Source organism: Mesoplodon mirus (genome assembly GCF_964341445.2).
Source record: "Mesoplodon mirus genome assembly, chromosome: 15".
NCBI lineage: Eukaryota > Metazoa > Chordata > Mammalia > Artiodactyla > Ziphiidae > Mesoplodon > Mesoplodon mirus.
In genome coordinates this window covers 1,371,497-1,391,953 of record NC_138991.1, presented here as the reverse complement: position 1 = coordinate 1,391,953, position 20,457 = coordinate 1,371,497, and the positions used below count along the sequence as shown (strand labels likewise).

At 55.1% G+C, this 20,457-nt stretch overlaps 1 protein-coding gene across 1 annotated transcript in view; it reads left to right on the top strand.

Annotated features, from left to right (window-relative positions):
• Positions 1-4,207: 4,207 nt before the first annotated feature.
• Positions 4,208-20,457, top strand: part of NTSR1 (neurotensin receptor 1) — a gene marked incomplete at both ends in the record, with an annotated part of 42,772 nt that continues 26,522 nt past the window's right edge. Inside the window, one exon of the mRNA XM_082644991.1 lies at positions 4,208-4,924. Coding sequence (XP_082501117.1) covers positions 4,208-4,924 — 717 coding nt within the window. The remainder of the gene's footprint in view (positions 4,925-20,457) is intronic.

Genomic DNA, 20,457 nt, shown 5'->3' with positions numbered 1-20,457 from the left:
CCACCCCTATAAAAACTGACAACTCCATACCCTGGTGCCTTTCTCACCCTCTGAGATGGCCCACACTGCCTGTGGAGTGTGTTACTCTCTAAATAAATCTGCTTCTTACCTATCACTTTGTCTGTCACTGAATTCTTTCTGTGATGAGACAGCAAGAACCTGAGCTTCACTAAGTCTTGAAACCAGGTGTGTGATCTAAGTTAAAAGACCATGGGGGATAGGCAGGGTGGGAGGGAGGGAGACGCAAGAGGGAAGAGATATAGGGACATATGTATATGTAGAACTGATTCACTTTGTTATAAAGCAGAAACTAACACACCATTGTAAAGCAATTATACTCCAATAAAGATGTTAAAAAAAAAAATAGTCCATGGGTTTTGGCTGGGTTCGAGTCCCCACACAGGGGTTCAAGTCCCAATCTGAGGTACACGGTCTCACTGCCACTCACGGGAATAAACCCCCACGCCCGCACTCGCTGGGGAGGGTCCCAGGAGCTGAGCCCCTCCTCTTCCCCGTCCAGCCTCTCCAGCTTCGGACAGGGTGAGCCCACCGGCGACAAAGCCAGAGTTTATAGAGCATGACCTCCACGTGGTGTGTAGTTGTGCACCCGTCACGTGGTGCTCGTAGCAACCTAGTGACTTGGGGTCCACTGAGACTTGGTCAGTTTATTTACCAAGGTCAGGGCAGGTGGACCCAGGACTCCAAGCCACCTCCTAGGCAGCCGGACACCCAGGCAGCAGGATGCGCTCCCCGCAGCCACACCCTCCCCCTCTTCTGGCTCTTCCTTGTTAGCACAGCTCGCTTTTCCAGAAAGCTGGCCAAGGGCCAAGGCGCGAGCAGGGGGCGAGAGGGACAAGGATGTGAGAACCGAGGCTGGTGCCCAGGCTGGAAGGACGTCCATGCACCCCGCCCCCCCCCCCCCGCCGTCCACTAACACTTACGCACGTGTTGCTCTATTTTTAAAATCCTCCTTGGAATGCTGTGCATTCTGACATGTGCAATCCCATGCTGTGGGTGGGAAATCAACAGCTAAACTCTACAAATTACACATATTACATATCCTTAGTGTCTCTAAATAAATGTACACTACTCCCCACCCACCTGTAGCCTAAATCTAGCAATAATATTCATAACAATAAAATGTTTGTTTTGCCACTAAGTCACTGAGGTTGGGGTCCTTTGTTTTGCAGCAGGAGGTAGACAGATAACTGATACAGGTATTGCTGCGAACTTATTTTTTTTAATTTAGGAAGAAGCCTTCTTGTTAACAAGAGTTGCCCAACGGTGGAGTGGGGACCAGAGGAAAGAGAGGGACAGTGCCTTAAGGACACACTTCTGAGGGGGAGGGGCCCCTTGACACTGGGACTCCAGGGACTAAATTCTTGTAACCAGGAAAGCAAAGCCCTCAACTCGCTGTCCATTGTCTTATCCTTTACACTAGTTCAGCAAAAGTCCATTGAGCACCCACTGTACACAGTAGCCTCACAGGGGCTTGGGAGAAGTTAGCAAACCAAACAAACCAGGACCCCCGCCATGGCAGTGGCCATCCAGGCATCTTTCCTCCCGTGTCCTAGACTTGATCTTCGCTCCAGGGCCCGGGTGATCACCAGCTCAGCAGCCAGGACCCCACCCTGCCTACATCATGCCGGGAACCCAGGAATCTGGAGCCACTCAGGTTCCTGCTTCCCCCTCAGGTGACATGCCTACTTCTCCAAGAAACACAGACCCCTCATTGACGGACCTTAGCCCTTGCCAACACGGACAGGCCAGCTTCTCGCCGACACGCAGCGTTTGGAGCGGCAGGGGCAGGGCAGCAGGGCTCAGGGGGTCAAGGGCGTGATCCGCTCACTGAAGGCCACAGCGGACCAGCCCCGCCCTCCTCGAGCACCCCACCGAAGATTTCTCTAAAGGGTCTCAGCAGTTCAAGAAGCACTCGTGCCTGGGGAAATCACAGGAGAGAGGGAAAACAGCTTGGAGTCGAAGGTTCCGGCTGCCGGGCCGTCCGGGCTCCCCGGTTCACAGAAGAAGGATTCAAAGTGGCCGGGGACCCCAGACAAGGGCCTGCCGCCCACACGGTACAGCAAAGCCTTCCAGGTGACATTTCCTGTGTGGTTTCAAGCAAATGCCTTGTCATAATATTTGTGCTACGTTGCCTTTTATGATTTTTTAAGCTCCTAGGCTGGCTGGAAAAGAAATCTTTGAAAAGAAGGTCAGCTTAGCGGAAAGGTCAGGGGTGTGAAAACCAAACAGTGAGCTTAAGCAGCCCAGTCAGAGCGTGTTTCCATTGGGGGTGTCCTGAGTGGTGACAGCTACTGCCTGGCAAAGGGACAGGTCCCAGTGGCCATGGGCTGCTGCCTTCCCCTTGGGGGGCTCCCGAGAGAGGCAACGGATGGCACCGTCCATGGTGAGACCCTGGCGTTCCCCTGGGTGCAGGGATGAGCCTCCATGGGCCCGACACAGCCTGGCACATCACTCCTGTGACAAGGACACTCAGCTCCCAATCCCAGGACCTGCTCGCTGAACTGGTGGCCTGTCTTCCAGAGAGCAAACCTGGGCCAATTTAGTGGATTGAAAGCAACTTTTGTTGCCCTGGGCACGTCACTCTCACCCTCTGAAGTCCCCACATGATTCGCACAAGAGCATTCACTCCACAGGTGTCCACTGAGTGCCTGCTGTTTGCAGGGCTGACAGCATCCAGAACAGCTGGGCCCCCAGGAGCATCCATTCACCTGTATGCCCATTTCACAAACGACTAAATCGAGGCACAGAGAAGCTAAAACACTTGCCCAAATATTGAGTAGCAGGTTGAAACCACTTCTGTCGCCTCAGAGCTCACTGTGCTGGCCTCCAGCAAAGGGACGTTTGTGTTTCCTGTGAAGGCTACATTTTTAAGCATGTATTTTATGTGCTAAGACTCCGTGGTGAGAACATCAAGGTTCAGTGGAGCAGGCAAGCCCAGAGCCAGCTGGGAACAGAAAAGCAAGTACTGAGCCTGAACTTCTCCCTTGGCTGTGTCTGGGGTCTGGGCAGGGCTCCTTGGCCTCGCCCCCTTTCCTCAGCACCTCTCTCCCCTCCACGCACTGCAGTTTCTGATTCCCAGCCCACCAGATGCAGCCAGCCAGGTCCACGGCTGGGCCCTGAGCGTGACATCTGATGACCACGTCTAGGTGGTCATGACAGTCCTGGACCGTAACCCCTGCACCCACAGTGGCACAAGGCCACCTGCAGGGTGCCAGGCGCAGGAGCGCAGCCTGCTCGGGGACCAGTGCTGCTTTGTTCCCTGCTTTCTGCTCCCCTCATTCAGCTCCCCCACTCCGCCACTTAACTACCAGAGCTCCCCTGGGCACCCAGCTTCTGGCACCCCGTGGGCACCCCAGGAAGGAGGGGAGCCCAGCCATCCCAGCAGGAAGCCTGCTCCTTGGGACCCCCACCCCCTCACCTCCTCTCCCCCACCGAGCGAGCTGGAGGCGACCCAGGGGGCAGTTCCCTTGGGGAGGCGGGGCATAAGAAGCTGGGAAGACCTGGGGCAGGAGGGCGAGCGGCCTGAGGAGGGTGCCTGGAAAGAGCCAATACGCCCTGCGCACCCCGCTGGAATCCCAGTTCCCTGGGGCGCTGCCCCCAGCCCGGATGGGCCCTGCGAGGGCGCGGGGGCGACCGGCCAGCCCTGCCTCCTTGCGGGGCGGAGACAGTGGCTGGGGCCGCCTCCTCTCCCCTCCAGCGCCCCCCACGGCTGGGCGCGCCAGTCGCAGCCGGCTCAGGGGAGGCGCGGAGCCCGGCAGGGTGCTGGCACGGCTGGAGGTGCGCGGAGCGGGGTGTGCGGAGAGCGCGAGCGAGGAGAGAGCGCCCCGGACAGCCAGGCGTGCGCTCCGCTCAGCGCCACGGACTCGCCCCGCGCAGCCCGAGCCCCAGCCAGCCAGGCGCTCTCCGCTGGAGCCGGCGCTGCTGCCCCGGGGCCCGAGGAACTGTGGGGTCTGGTATTCGGAGGAAGCCGGGAAAGCGCGCTGCCCCCGGTGAGTGCAAGCCCCGAGCGCTCTAGGCTGGCACGGACCCGGTCGGCGCTCCCCGGCTGGACGGCGCGCCCCCTCTGCCTTTCACGCCCACCCCTCGGGCTCCCTCTGCTCTGTCCCTGCCTGAGACGCGCCCACTCTCGCCCCGGCTTCCAGCCGCGGACCCCGGGGAGCGCGGCACCCCGCCCCGCGCGCGGGACATGCACCTCAACAGCTCGGCGCCCGGCCCCCGGGTCTCCCAGGCTGGCGACCCCTACTTGCTACCGCCGCCGTCGGGGCTGGAGGCGGCGCTCCTGGCCCTGGGCTTCGGCAACGGCTCGGGCAACCTGTCAGAGCCCGTCCCAGCGGTGCCCAGCAGCGACCTGGACGTGAACACGGACATTTACTCCAAGGTGCTGGTGACCGTCGTGTACCTGGCGCTCTTTGTGGTGGGCACGGTGGGCAACTCTGTGACGGCGTTCACGCTGGCGCGCAAGAAGTCCCTGCAGAGCCTGCAGAGCACGGTGCACTACCACCTGGGCAGCCTGGCGCTGTCCGACCTGCTCATCCTCCTGCTGGCCATGCCCGTGGAGCTGTACAACTTCATCTGGGTGCACCACCCCTGGGCCTTCGGCGATGCCGTCTGCCGCGGCTACTACTTCCTGCGTGACGCCTGCACCTATGCCACGGCCCTCAACGTGGCCAGCCTGAGTGTGGAACGCTACCTGGCCATCTGCCACCCCTTCAAGGCCAAGACCCTCATGTCCCGCAGCCGCACCAAGAAGTTCATCAGCGCTATCTGGCTGGCCTCTGGCCTGCTGGCCGTGCCCATGCTTTTCACCATGGGCCAGCAGAACCGCAGCGCCGACGGCCAGCACCCCGGTGGCCTGGTGTGCACGCCCATCGTGGGCACCGCCAAGGTCAAGGTCGTCATCCAGGTGAGCAGCCTCTTCAGGGGAGCAGGAGTCGGAGGGCACCAGGCCAGGGTCTCCCTGGGGGCAAGGGTCCAAGGCACACCCTCAGGGAAGCCTCAGCGCATCTCTTTCCCTCACCCCAACAGTAATTTCTGGTCTGTGTACCCTCTGGGTACAGGAGGTTGGAGGAATGTCCCAAAGGAAGTTTACTCCTGGGAAGCTGGGAAGGGGTGGGGGTGGGGTGGGGCAGGAGGGGTGGGGCTTGAGAGCAGCCTGACCCCCACTTCTTCCCACCTTTCGCTCCAGGGCTGCCAGGTCTCAGCCCCCCTTATCTCATCCCCTCCTTCCATCAAAGGGAGCTGGAACCCTAGATCAGTGACCTCTCTAGGGGAGGGGCATCCGTGGATGGGCCTCAGCTGTCTCCAGATTCCCTGAGATGTAAAGTAAACTTGTGTGTGCTGGTGCCGGCCTCGTTCGGGAGAGAGTCCCTTCTATCAGCTTCTCAAAAGGCCCTGTGGTCCGTCTCCTCTGTAGCAGAACCGCCCCCGCCCGGACTGCTCCCCCTGTGCCTCCTGGCCTGATGCTGTCTTGGGCCAGTTCCTTAATTTAGCCTCAGTTTTCCCATCTGTGAAATGGGGCAATCACAGCCCCGCCCCCCCGAAGGTGGAAATTCAAGGGAGAAGGTGTGGGAAGTGCTTGTTTGGCTCCTGGCGTGTAGAGGCTCTCGGAAGCACTCTTACTGGAGGTGGTGGTGTCGACGCTGTTTCTATTGGAGAATCCTAGGGTACTAGGCATGGTGGCAGGCGGGGGGCCCATGTAAGGTGGATAACACTGGAGCCGGGTGACCAATGGTCCTCTGAGCGTCTGGGCGAAGTGCGTGGGAACCCAGGGGGCAGCCCTCCCCGGGGAAGTGGCTTGGATGAGGCGGCCTGGCCAGGAAGGGGGATTCCGGCCCTGGGGAGAGGCTGCTCAGGCAGGGACATTCCAGGCAGGGCCCTGAAGTGGGAGGAGGGCGTCCATGGGAGCAAGTCCTGGCAGAGACACCGCTTTCAACGGCATCGTGGCCTGAGAATGTGGGTAGCCGTGAAGGTGGGGGGGGGCGTCCTCCATCTCAGGGTGGGATGGGAAAGGAGGAGCTGGGCTGAGGGGGGGTGGGGTGGGGGTGGGGCTCTGGGCTGTCCCGTCTGGCTGTCCATCCGCAGCTTCCCAGCAGAATTGATGCTGTTGCCTCTGAGTGTGACGGGTGTGCCAGGGTAGGGGAGCTGGCATGCTGGGGGGCAAGAGGTGCCGTCTGCGTGTCCATCCCTGGGCTGCGGCTGACCCTCCACAAGCCACCACCGAGATGGACCCGGTGGGCAGAATTAAGCTTCGGGCCCCCCCCTCGCCTGTGTTGAAAACGCGTGGCTCCGGGTGTCCCTGCGTGGAGTTGCCTCGGCGGCCGCGTGTGGCAGAGAGATGAGTCAGAGGCGGCTGTCTCTCTACTGATGCCTCTCCTGTGCCAGAAACAGTGGCAGGCAGGGCGTGTGCAGTGACCAGAGTGGGAATGACCTTCCGGCTTCCTTTGAGGTCTCGATGGGCCGTGCCCAGGGTTGGGGGGTTGGGGGACACCTGCCTATGAAGATTGGACGTGTCAGGCTCAGGTCAGCAGCTCGGGGTCAGCAGTGCCCACTGCCCTCCAAGGGGATGCTCCCCTCAGACCCCTGCCCGCTCTGGCCCCTGTGGCTCAGCCAGAAGCAGCCGGGGTTTGGATCATCCAGAAAAAACAATAACAGCAGAGGGAGCACGGCCTCCCCCTTAAAGCATCCTCACTCTCTCTTGGTCATGGAACCAGACACCTCAGTGACATGGCCTCGCCTCCCAAAGCGCCACTCCCAGGAATCCTTTTGGTCAGAGGCTGTGATGCTGATGTGGCCCGGGGCGTGTCCTGCTCATTCGTCCACTAGACAGGTGTCTGTTGAGCGCGCGCTGCAGAAGGACCCGCTCTTGCGCCCGCCGCTGTAGCGCTGCGAGAGTTTACTCAATACTTGCTGGCTTCCTGGCGCCCTCGGAGACCAGAGTTTGCATTTTTTTTTAAAGGCCTTGGCCACGTGCTTGGGAGAGCCTGACGGGCCGATTGTAAAAGGTGCCCTTCCCTCTGATGCTGATGGCTCCCGGGAGGCTCCTTGGGCTCCTGCATGCGGGCTGCTTCCTGTGCCTGAAAGAACATTCCTCACGGGGGAGCTCAGCCCTGGCCTTGCTCCCCACCGCGTCTCTCCTGCACCGCCATCCGCCATCCCAGGAGACGTTTCCCTGGGGGATTGTACGTTCCCCACACGGGCTCTGGGCCACCTGGCAGATCTGGGCCACCGTCCACAGTGTTTAAACCGTGACGTCTGTCCAGAGAGGGGCCGGGTGCCTGCCTCCGTGCCTCTGCCTCTCATGGACCACGTTCGGACGTGTGGCGACGGTGGCCAATCACATGACCTTCTTTCCAAAACGGGGGCCCCTCCCAGCCCAGCTGTCTCCCACAAGGCCTGTCAGCCCCCCACACCTGTGAGAGTCCATCCTGGACACATGCAAACGGAAGTCGTGTGTAGAAACGAGGTGGTTCAGTGATTAGATTTCTGAGCCACTTGGAACTGTCATCGCTGGCCACAGCTGCTCATTTTCTGGGCATGTAGCCGGGGGCTGGGGGTGGACAGGGGGCGAGAGGAGCTTACAGTGAGGGCAGGGCCTTGCAGGCCAGCAAAGGCCCCAGACCCTGGGCCCCAGGTCAGTGGGGGAGTCTGGGAGGAGGAGCCCGCAGGGCCTGCCACGTTGCCCCAGGACGGTCCGGCCCCTCCCTGGACCCCAGAGGGAACTGGATTCACTCCTCCTAAACGGACTGCTGGGCCCAGGGCAGACATCTGGAGTGGAAGACAGCACGTGCCAGGGATTGTGGAGTCTCCCTGTTGGGAAATACTGCCCCCGCTCACTCAGGCGTCTCCCAGGGCAGGCAGTGGTCCCCACACAGGTGGGCTGACCCTGGTCGTGTCTGGTCCACTGCGTTTCAGGCCTGGCCTCGTGCTCTGACCTCAGCGTGATGAGGTCCTCCCATCACAGGCTCTGTGTCGCAGCTGCGGGTCTGGTGGGGCCTGTGTCCATCCGTCCTGTGAGAGCGTACTGGGCACTGACCGGGCAGCTGGCCGGAGGGCAGCAAGCCGAGGAGGCCTTAGTGGCAGAGGCCTGGGGGCTGAGCATGTGCTTGACTGTGGTCGCTCACGCCCTCCTGTCCCCGTCACTGGCTGTCTCCAGAGCTCAGTTACTAGAAGGGGATCCTTTCCCTCCAAGTACAGAGTCATCTGTGCCTCTGGGGGGGCAGGATCTGGGGGGCCACACCTGCAGTGGGTGGGCAAGTGAGCTCAGAGTCCAGACCTCGGGCTACAGCCAGAGACGCCCCAGGAATAGGGTCACCTCCAGCCCTCGATGCTGAGGGGCACCTGCAGGCAGAGCGTGCAGCGCCCTGGTCCAGGACTTATGCTTAATACTGCCCAGTGGAGATTAGAGCCCCGTGATGGTTAGTGCCCAGTGGTGGTTAGTGCCCAGTGGTGATGAGTGCACAGTGGTGGCCTTGTGCAGTCACTAGCAAGTGTCCTTGGGGCAGCGTTATCCCCCCCGCTGCGTAAACCCTGTCCTCGTGATGCTCAGCCGGGGGGTAGATGTCCTCCTCCTGGGAGCACAGGGCTCTGCCAGGGCGGACCGACAGAGGACCTCTAGGAGGCTCCCAGGTCAGAGCAGCCCCTTTGCACGTGGCCGTGCCCCGGGAAGGATGAATTAGTGACCACAGGGCATCTGCACCCTTGTTAGAGAGGCCCCCACCCCCACCCAGCGAGGCCGCCCTAAGGCAGCCTCTCCTGGCATCACAGGCAGGAGCCCGTCAGGCCTGCGTCGGCGTGGCTGAGAGCTCTCGGTCATCACTTCGTCATTGCCGTCTTCCAGGCCCCGTGGCCCTGGCAGCAGCTGCACAGCTGGGGGCCACCCCGGGAGCGCCCGGCCTCATTGTCTGCCTTCACATTCAGTGCCGCCAGCAACAGTGCTCCTCGCTGGGCTTGGGCCCGGCTGCAGAAGTGGGGGCTGGCTCTGGGCGGGGCTCATGCAGGGGGAGCTCATGTCCGTGGGCAAGGTGACCCCGGTGGTGTCCTGAGCACCAAGGCCATTAAAGTCTGACGTGATTCCGCGGAGGCAGAGGCAGCCGAGACCCGTCTCTACAAAGTGGAAGAAAATTGGTTCCAATAAAATCAGGGCATCGATCATCTTCTCTGTTTCTGTCCTGTGCCACCAGCTGCGCCCGGTGACCTCCTCCCCCATCCATCCACCTGTTCGCGCCCCGTTCATTGATCCTCCGTTGCTTCCCCTGTAGCCGACTCGGCCTCAGTGATGCTGACACTCATGGCTGAAGTTCCGCGAGTCACAGGGTCCCCCGAGAGTAACATTATATTGGGGAAACGGGCAGACGCCAGAGTGAGCGCCCCCAAGACTGGGGCCATCGTGGGCCTCCTGCTGTATATGCCCTGAGGACATGGCACCCCTGCCCAGAAAGCGGACCCTCCACGCATCCCTTTGTCCCCGAAATTGAGGGATGCTCTGAAAGCAGCTGCCCTGTGCTCACAATGTGCCCGGATCATGAAAGTCCAAGACAGGCCAAGGGGCCGTTCTGTATTAAAGGGGATTAAAGACACAGCCTATGAGCACAAGGCGTGGTTTCCCATCAAACCCTGGTCCAGAAAGGATGTCGTTGAGACAGTGGCTGGATGAGGTCCATGGTTCGCTCGTGTGTTGTTCTGACGTGCAACGGGGGTCAGGTTTCTGGGTCATACAGGAAGTGTATCTAACTTTATAGGGAATAGCCAGACCTTTCCAAAAGTGGACTTGCCATTTCGAATGTCCACCAGCAACGTGGAAAGACAGTTCTCTGCATCCCGGCCAGCGCCTGGTATCGTCAGTGTCTGGTTTGGGTTTTTTTGTTTTCGTTTATCCATTCCAGTAGGAGTGTAGTGGTATCTTGTTGAGGTTTTAATTTGCATTTCCTTAATGTCTCATGACATGAAGCATCTTTTCGGGTGCTTACTTGAAATCTGCATATCTCCTTTGGCCAAGTGTCTGTTCCCGTAGTTTGCCTATTTTTAAAATCGGGTTGTTTTCTTATTGTTGACTTTTGAGAGTTTTTAAAGTATATTCTGCATCTTAGTCCTTTGCCAGATACGTGACTTGCAAATATTTTCTCCCCTTCTGTGGCTTATCTTTGTATTTGCTAACATTGCATGTCACAGAGCAAAAAGTAGGAATGTTGACAAAACCCAACTTATCAAAAAGTTTAATGGATCATGCTTTTGGTATTGTACCTAATCCAAGGTCACTAAGTTTTTTTCTCTCTTCTCTTCTGGAATCTTTATAGTTCTGTGTTTTATACTTAAGTTTATGATCCATTCTGAGTTAATGTTTCTATAGGGTGTGAGACGTAGGTACCTTATTTGCATACGCATATCCATGACCAATACCGCTTGTGAAGAGATGATGTTTTCTCCTTTGGAGTTTTTTTGCACCTTAATTAAAAAATCACCTGACCTCATGTGTGGGGTTCTATCCAGACTGTCATCTGTTCCTTTAATCTATGTGTCTGTACTGTCCACAGCCCCACAGTCTTGACCACTGTAGCTTTATAGGAAGTCTTTCAAGTAGCATGAGTCCTCCAACTTTGTTCTTTTCCAAAATTGTTTTGGCTACTCTAGTTCCTTTGCTCTCTACATAAATTTTAGAATCAGATTTTCAGTGTCTACAAAAAAGCCTGCAGGGATTTTGATTGGGATTGTGTTAATCTATGGATCATGTGGGGAGACTTGGCATCCTAACGTTGAGCCTTCCAATGCATGATTACACTACATCTCTCCATTTATTTAGGTCTTTGATTTTTTCAACAGTAGTAGCTTTCAGCACACAGATCCTACACATATTTTGTTACATTTATATCTAAATATTCATGTTTTGGGAATTATTATATATGTACTTAAATTTTTTTCTATTTCCAATTTTTCATGGCCAGTATATGTAAATGTGATTGATTTTTAGTTATTGATGTTGTATCTTACAACCGTGATAGATACACTTATTAATTCTAGAAATTCCTTTGTAGGTTCCCTGGGATTTTCTATGTAGACAGTGATGTTGTCTGTGAATAGAGAAAGTTTTATTTCATCCCTTCCAAATCTTTAATTTCCTTTTCTTGCCTTACTGGCCTAGCTACAACTTCTAGTACGATATTTAACAGGGGTGGAAGAAAAAACTTCCTTGCCTTGTTACTGATGTTAGAGAGAAAGTCTTTAGTGTTTACAATTAAGTATGAGGGTTTTAGTTTAAGTTTTTAGTAGATGTTTTTTATCAGGTGAAGAAAGTTCCCTTCTATGCCTTGTTTGCTAAGAGTTTTTTATCATGAATGGATGCTGAATTTTGTCCAATGCTTCTTCTGCATCTATTGGTATGATCATGTGGTTTTTCTTCATTGGTCAGCTAATATGGTGAATGATATTAATTTTTTATTGTGGTAAAATATACATAACATAAAATTTACCATTTTTCCATTTTCAAATGCACAGTTCAGTGACATTAAGTACATTTACATTGTTGTGCGATCATCACCATTATCCATCTCCAGAATTTTCTTCATTTTCCCCAACAGAAACCCTTTAACCAACTGCTCCCCATTCACCCATCCTCCAGCCCCTGGAAACTACCACTTTCCTTTCCGTCTTGGTGAATTTTAGTATACTAGGTACCTCATTTCGGTGGAAAACATTGATTAATTTAATGTTGAACCAGTCTCACAGTCCTAGGACAAACTCCACTTGGTCATGTATTATCCTTTTTATATGTTGCAGGATTTGATTTGCTAATATTTTATTGAGAATTTTGGGTCTATGTTCATGAGAGATATTGGTCTATAATTTTCTTTTCTTGTAATGTTTTTATCTGGTTTTGGTATCAAGATAATTCTGACCTCATGAAATGAGGTGGAAAGTGTTTGCACCTCTTCTGTTTTCTGAAAGAGAGTGAGTGGAATTGGTATTATTTCTTCTTTAAAGGTTTGGTAGACTACTCCAGTGAAACCATCTGGGCCTGAAGTTTTAAGGGAAGGTTTCTAATTCAGTTCCTTTAATAGGGATATTCAGGTTATGCATTTATTCTTGAGTAAGTTTTGGCAACTTGTATCTTTCAAGGAATTGGTCCATTTTAACTAAGTTGGCATAGGGGTGTTTGTAGTATTCATTTATCATCCTTATAATGTCTGTGGGGTCTGTAATGATATCCCCTTTTTCATTCCTAATATTGGTAATCTGTGTCTTTTCTCTTTTTTCTTTGGTCAGAGGATGGCTAGGAGTTTATCAATATTATTGTTCTTTGTAAAGAACAAGCTTTTGATTTCATTGATTTTTTAAATTGTCTTTCTGCTTTCAATTTCATTTCTGCTCCTATCTGCATTTCATTTTTCTGCTTGCTTTGGGTTTAATTTGTTCTTATTTTCCTAGATTTCTCAAGGTGGAAGCTTAGACAATTAATTCAAAACCTGGGATTTCTTTCAATTCTTTTATAATATAAACATGTCATGCTAAAAACTTGCTCCTAAATACTACTTTAGTAGCATCTCAAAATCCTTGAAATGCTGTATTCTAGTTCAGCTCAAAATATTTTCTTATTTCTCTTTAGAAAGAGCTTCCTTTTCAGAAGTGTGTTGTTTAACTTCCAAATGTTTGGCAATTTTCCAGCTAACATTTTGTTATTGATTTCTCATTTAATTCCATACGTTCAGAGAACATACTTGCATGATATCCATTCTTTAACGGTGTTAATGTTTGTATTATGGTCCCAGATAATGGTCTGTGTTGGTGAGTGATACATGCACACTTGCAGAATATGTATTCTGCTGTCGTTGGGTATGTTATGCCATAAGGGTCAATGTGGTTGATAATGTTGTATTATTTAGTTCTAAAGTTTCCATCGGTTCTTTTAACGTGGTTTCTTTTTCTCTTTTAAGAACTTTTATCTTTTCAGTCATTTCAGGAGGGTTGCCTTTACCTCAAGGAGCATGCTTGTGATACCTTCTGTCAAGTCTTTGGTAATTCCATCATCTGAGTCTTCTCGAGGGGGGCATGTATGAATTGTCTTTTCCCTGAGAGTTAACCATATTTTTCTGGTTCTTTCAATGTCAAGGGATTTTGGACCACTTCCCAAACATTTTGAATACCGTTGTGGTATTTTGGATTATGTTAAAATCCTCTGGAGAAGGTTGATGTTTTTCATTGATTCTTTCCTTTTAGCCACATCAGCCCAGTTAGAACTGGAGTTCTGTCTCACTCTCTGTTGGTGATGGTTCCAATGTCAGTTCTGTTTTCAGGTTCTTGACTGTGCTATTCAGTTCTGCCCCATATGTGCACCATTCAGGGTGTAGTCTTAGATCTTGGAGGCGGTTTATATCACAGTTCAGATTTCGGAAGCTTTACTCTGGTTCTTTGGGTGTGTGCCATACATGTGCAGGTCAATGGTAACCCCAGGATTGGTGTCAGTTAATGCACAGAATTAGGGGATCCCCTTTTCCAGCTCTCACCTGCTGAGATTTCCTTCCCCATGTGCTCCACTTTCTTAGTCCTCAGGCTGGGAAGCCGGAGTATCCGGTTTTGCTCCTCTACTGACTTTTTGAGGTATATATACCTCTCTGAATCTGTTCTTGTAATGGCTGCTCTCGGGCTATCCACATGCACCCTTAAGTTATCAAAGTTTGATGAGTGTTCATATTGTACCCCTTCACACCTGACACTTCTCATGCTCACTGTTCACCCGGAGGTCTGTTTTCATGGACTTCTTTTTTTCTTATTAGTGGGTCACATTGTCTGATTTCTTTGCATACCTAGTAATTTTTTACTTACACTGGACATTGTAGATGACACATTGAAGACTCTGGATTCTGTTTTCTTCCTTCGAAGAGTGTTGGCTCTTGTTTTAGCAGGCCGTTCAGTTGCAGACTGATTATCGTGAACTCGTGGAGGCTTGGCTTACGCCTCATTAGTGCAGCTCTGTGGAAAGCCCAGCCCTTCTATCCTGGGAGGATTCAAGTCTGGGCTCAGTCTCCACCGGTGATATTGTCCTTTGCTTTTAGGCTTAGTTAGGGTGGGTCTAGACTTGGCCTTCCTCTAGGGCATGGTCCTTACTACTAAGGTGTGGACTTGCTGGCATCTCAGCAGGTTACTTGGGGTGTTAGGGAGGGCACTCCTCTCCCCTCCAGCTCTGCCAGAATGCCAGCCGCCCTCCCATAAGCCCTTCAAGGTTTCAGTCTGTGCACACACCCCAGCCAGCCCAGACCCATAGGAAGGCCCCCCACAGGCTTCCGAGGACCCTCCCATGGGCATGCATGTCCCCCTCTTCAGTGCCTTAATCTGCAGATTGAGGTCCCTCCTGCAGCACCAAGCTCCGGTTTCCACCTCCTCAGCTGGAGTAACCATGCTCCGCCCAGACCCCAGCTCCTAAAGCCACAACCAGAAAAGTGTCCCCAGGAAGAGAACTGGGTGACAGTGGGACCCACCTTGTGATTTCCCTGCTCTCAGGGGCCACAGTTGTACACTGAGGCTTGTCCTGTGTCTGAAAACAATCGCCTGATAAATTGCGTACAATTGTATAGTTTATGACAGGAGAGCTTGTGCAGTACCCCACGTGGAAGTCATCTGGGGATTTTAAACACTGCCTACTTTCAAAAATATCTGAGCCAGCTTATGATAAAAGACCTGGTTCAAAGGGATTATTAAAACAATGTTGCAAAAGAATACATAAAAAGAAACACAGTTATCCTAGAAACATAAAGTTGAAGACAGCCACTGCATTTGAGTAAATCTTGTACTGAGGCTTATGAAAAAGTGCAACATTATTTGGACTTAAACATTTTTAGCTCTTTGTCTGTTAAAAGGTGGATTTATTGTAAATTTCAATAACTCTCTCTGGACATATTTAAAGGTTAAGAGCATTCTTCAGTGAGTAATTCAAAAAAGATTCCTCTGTTTAAAAAAACACACCACTTCCAACCTCCTGAAGTTCAGAGAATCCTGGGGTTGTTTGGGAATCATCGCTGTTTAGGAATTATTAAGTTGTGACTGCTCACAGCAGGCCCTGGGATACTATTGTCCAGAGCATAGTTTCCCAGTTGTTTGGCAGGACCCCAAACCTCCAGCTCCCGAGGGTCAAGAGGGAGTGAAAGCACATCTGGGTCGTGTCACTCAGGAGCCCCGTCTGTAGAGCCATCCAGGACATGCTGGTCCGGAGCCAAGATCAAAGACTCACTCATTTGTGAACTGGTCCCTTTTGGGCTCTGTGCCCGACAGGATGTGCATGGCAAGAAGCACTGTCCAGGGTCGTTATTTATTGCCCGGGGATGGGGGAGAAGCAGTTACATCTGTGCCGACCTGTCTCCCGGGCGCTCCCGATCTGGGCTCACCGGCCACTCCCACTGCTGCCAGCCCCTCCCGGGGACCCTTCAGAAGAAGGTGCACCGGGTGGGGGCACGGATCTCTCCATCGCAGGGACCCTGTTGGACCCGTAGTCTGGAGACCCCCCTCTGGACTGTCCTCAGTGTGGGGAGCCCCGTGACATCACCCCAGGGGTGGGCCTGGGGGAGGCAGGGCCAAGCTGCGGCAAAGCGCCCTCCGGTGGTCTCCCACTGGTCTGCCCGTCTCCCCGGGACAGCCGGTCAGGAGCACAGGCCCCAGCGTCCAGGGCAGGAGGCAGGACGGAGAACCCCACGAGCAAGGGGTCAGGCAGCTGAGTCGTGGCGGGTCCTGTGCTGACGCCTGCGGCGATGCCCACGTGGCTTTTGCAGGAGGCAGGAGGGAGAGTGGCCGGCCTAAAGGCCCCTCTGCCCCCACAGGCTGGCACGACGCCTGGGCACCAGATTCCACCCAGCGCCAAGGCTCGTTCTCCTGAGGTGGACCTGAGCCCCAGCCGGGGATGTCTGCTTTGCCCGGGGCTACACGGGGTTTGAGGAGGAGGGGGCATGTGAGGGCAGTTGCCGCACGCAGGCCCGGGGCTTGGGGGGCGCCGATCTCACGGGGGCCCTGAGGACAGTGGGCTCTTTGAGCACTCAGAGGCCCAGAAGATGGGGAAAAACACCAGCCGGCCACGGCGAGCTGGCGGCGAACAGACAGCGTATCCCAGCCAAGGGAGGCTTTTCTGGAACAGCAAGGCGCCTCTGAGGTCCCCACCCTGTCAAACACGCCTGCAGACTCTCAAGGTGGATAATTGCAAGGCACTAAGACAGGGTTAACACCAGTTAAACTTCCTGCAATTCATTTTCCTGACAGCTTGTTTTAAGAGATGCCCGTCTCATGTATTAAAAATACCTACTTTTGTGCAGGACCTGGAGAGCAGCTAGAAGACGCTCAGAAAGGTTCCAGTTAAAACCACCAGGGGCGGATGTTCATGTTTTGAAAAAGCTCTAACCCCAAACACCTTTTGTGCTTCTGTCTGTCACGGAGACCATGGGAAACTCCTTGGTCTCCGGGGCTGATTGTCCTGGGGCCACAGCAGCAAAGACCAGCAACAGACCAGGCCTCTCAGAACAATAGAAATCTATTCTCGCACAGATCTGGAGGCCAGATCCCAAAATCAGGGTGTGGTCAGGGCCAGGCTCCCTCCGGGGGCTCCAGGGGAGGGTGCTTCCTGCCTCTTCCAGCTTCTGGTGGCCCAGGCATCCCTGGGTTTGTGACCGCGTCCCTCCCGTCTCTGCCTCCGTCTTCACGCGGCTTCTCCCCTGTGTCTGTGTCTCTCCTCTCTGGCTCTTCCCGAGGACACTTGTCATTGGATTTAGGGCCCCCCCCCCACTCCAGGATGACCTCGTCTTGAGATCTTTAGTCGCGTCCACAGAGGCCCTTTTTCCAAACAAGTTCACGCTCACAGGTTCTGGGGGTTCGGACTGGACGGATGTTTTGGGGGCCACCAATAGCTCCACGAGACCACACTCCACAGGCAGAGGCAGAATGCAGACAGCTCTCGTGGACAGAGGGCTGGCCCCTGCAGGCTGCCTGCCCGCGTCATCTCAGCCCCCGGCCAGCGCGGGGCCCCTTGGTAAATGCAGGAGCAGGAGAAGGCTGAACGCAGACCTCACAGGCCGCCGTTGAGAGAGCCCCGGACAGTCCCAGGACAGCCAAGATGGGGCCTTGGGTGTCTTCAGCAGAGGAGATACCCTCTGGCCTCCCTGCGAGGACACAGCCCTGGTAGGGGTGGGGTCTGGGGGAGGACGAGGGACACAGGTCAGGCAGGCCGAGAATCGCCTTTCATACATATTCTCATTTGACCCCCGTGGTGACCCTGTGAGGCTGGGACTATGGATCCGTCTTACCACCCAGACGAAGAGGTGCTGCAGGCAGCATGCCACCAGCGTCCTCCTGTCCTCTCTCCCAGATCCCTCCACCCTCTCTGTCCTGCCAGGGCCTGGACACACAGAGCCCAGCAGTCCGGATCGCTGGCCCTGCCCCAGCCAGGCACGGCCCGTGGGAGGCGCAGGAGGAGAAGAGGGAGACGGCAGGTGAGCTCGCGGCCTGTGTTGCCCCATCTCCTCCCTGCTGTGCAGTGGGCGCCGTCTCCCACCGTGGCCGTGGGTTCTGTCACTGGCCCTCGGGCCTGGGGTGGAAAGGGCTTCCCAGGGGGAGCCTCAGGATCCTGCACCAGGCCTGGCAGTTGTCCTACCTGCCCAGCCTTGTCAGGTAGACCAACCTGTTCACACCTTGTCAGGAGTCCCCCCTGTTCACACCTTGTCAGGTAGACCCACCTGTTCACAGCTTGTCAGGTAGACCCACCTGTTCACAGCTTGTCAGGTAGACCAACCTGTTCACAGCTTGTCAGGTAGACCCACCTGTTCACACCTTGTCAGGTAGACCCACCTGTTCACAGCTTGTCAGGCAGACCCACCTGTTCACAGTTTGTCAGGTAGACCCACCTGTTCACAGCTTGTCAGGCAGACCCACCTGTTCACACCTTGTCAGGTAGACCCACCTGTTCACACCTTGTCAGGTAGACCCACCTGTTCACAGCTTGTCAGGCAGACCCACCTGTTCACACCTTGTCAGGCAGACCCACCTGTTCACACCTTGTCAGGTAGACCCACCTGTTCACACCTTGTCAGGAGTCCCCCCTGTTCACACCTTGTCAGGTAGACCCACCTGTTCACAGCTTGTCAGGCAGACCCACCTGTTCACAGCTTGTCAGGCAGACCCACCTGTTCACACCTTGTCAGGTAGACCCACCTGTTCACACCTTGTCAGGCAGACCCACCTGTTCACACCTTGTCAGGTACCCCTTGGCTGAAGCTCTTCACGTTGCCTCCTGGAGTGTGCTGGCTGCTCCCTGCCGGGTCCTGTCCAACACTGTAATGAGCCAAACTTGAGCTCAGGTGGACTTGACCACATGCAAGCCTGCTGTGATGGGACAGGTGCCTGTGACAGCTGAGGGGATCAAATGGGGAGAACCAGCCATGGCAAGAAGGGTGTGGTGAGGTCTGGGGCTCCGGGGTCCATCTTTTCTTCTCCAAGCTTGAAACCTTTAGCAAGCCTGTGGGGTCCCTGAGCCTGGGTCAGGGTCTGTGAAGGCGTCTCCGAGCGGCCACGTGAAGGCCGAGGGGACGTGTGTGCAGAACAGGCCTGAGCTTCCACCTGGGCCCCAGCAGGTGAGATGACTCTGCTGTTTGGGGCAGCCTGGGCGCAGGCATGGACACTGGGACCCCGTCAGGAGGCTGCGCTGGCCCAAGGGTGAGCCAAAAAGGGGGCGGCGGCAGTGAGGCCAGGCTGCGGGCAGTTCCCCGGCGCCCTGCAGCCCAGCGCGTGGGCACCCTCCCTGGCCTGGGCACAGGGGGGCTCCTGGTGGCTCTGCCGCAAGCCCCCAAATCCCTGCTCCGTCCCCTGGGGCCCTGGTGGTTCTCAAAAGAGCCAAAAGCTCCCCTCCCTGTCCTGCCCATGATGGGGATTGAAAGGAGCTGCCAGACAGCGACCCAGGGGCTGGGGTCACCAGCTGCCCGAGGGGCAGTGCCTGGTCGACATTTATAGCATTTAGAGCTAATTCCAGCCCTTTCTGGGGAGCCTCCTGCTGAGTTTTAACGGACTCCTTCCCTGACCTTTTTAACTTACTCAAAAAAGAGATGGGACACCTCTGGGTCAACTTCCCCCCACCCTCCCAGAAACTGTGAGCTGGGGTCATGGTGCAGGAACTCCAGTCGAAACCCAAGTACCAACGTGCCAGAACTCAGACAGAAACAGATCTCCAGGGAGACTCTGGTCTCCAGGAGCCGACAGCTCAGGCCACAGCTGCCTGGGAACTTCCACTTCTATTGCCAATAAATTAAATTTGTTTTTGTTTCTCCTGCCCTGGAGAAACGACTGCTGTCAGAGCATGGAGCCCAGGAGGGAGGGCTCTTGATGAAGGACCCCCCAGAGGGGCTGGGGCTGCACAGGCCCCTTATGACCCCTTTCTCTGCACTCTGTGCCCCGCCCCCCGGGAGACGGAGCCGGCGTCCCTGGCCACCCGCATGCGGGTCCCGGGAGCCTCTGACTCTCCCACGCAGTGTGGCCCCTGGAACACGGAAACACTTCACAAATGTCAGGGGCTTTGTCAGTTTACAGACTTGGGGGTCAACTAGTTCTATCTCCACAAATAATGGGGGCGCCCACAGTGCCAAGCCGGGATGTCTGCTTGTCCCTTGCTACCAAAGGAGGTGACAGATGCTGAACGATGCTCGTGACCCTCGTGCATCTCTGCCAGTGTTGGGTGTCACACCGTCACCTTCGGGGTTGCTTTGGAAACCAGATGCCGTGTGTGCATCCGACCCTCTGAGTCCAGTTGGGAAACCGGCTCCGTTAACGGGGCTGGAGGTTTGGGCACTGGTATTTGTTAGGAGTGCCTGGCAGGATGGAGAGGGTTTTGGTGTCACCTGTGTTCATTGGTCCCAAAGGCTCCAGTGCTCCTGGAGCTGCCAGAGAGACCATCTAGTGCATCGGGAAGCGTCATCTCGCGAAGCCAGGTCAGGTCACGTCGAGCCCCCCATGGGAGCTCGTGCAGACCCCCTCGGCCCAGGGTCAGACGTGAGGCCTCTGTGCACACATGGCCCCACAGACTTGTCACCGTGGGCTCCTCTCTCTGCAGCTACCTCTGCCGTCTGCCCTCCCAGCACGGCTCCTGAGCGCACGGGCACAGCCCCTGAATCTCCGTGTATCAGGGAGCAGCAAGGGCTAGGAGGGAGTGGGGATCACAGGGAGGTCCCAGCCCGGAGTTTACCATGAACAGGTGGGTCCAAGTGCCGGAGCACGGCAAGGCGTGAGCAGCTTGCCTCTGCCCCTGAAAATAAACAAACCTGTCATCGCCTAGGACCATGGCTTCCTTCCCTGTGACAGGGCCCATCAAGCAGGCAGGTCTGGAGCCAACTTCGGTGCTCCACAAGCTGGCGTTCAGCAGAAGTGGCTCTGGGCGTCCCTGCGGATGGCCGCTGGGCAGTGGCTCTGAGCCCCTGGCTGGCGACAAAG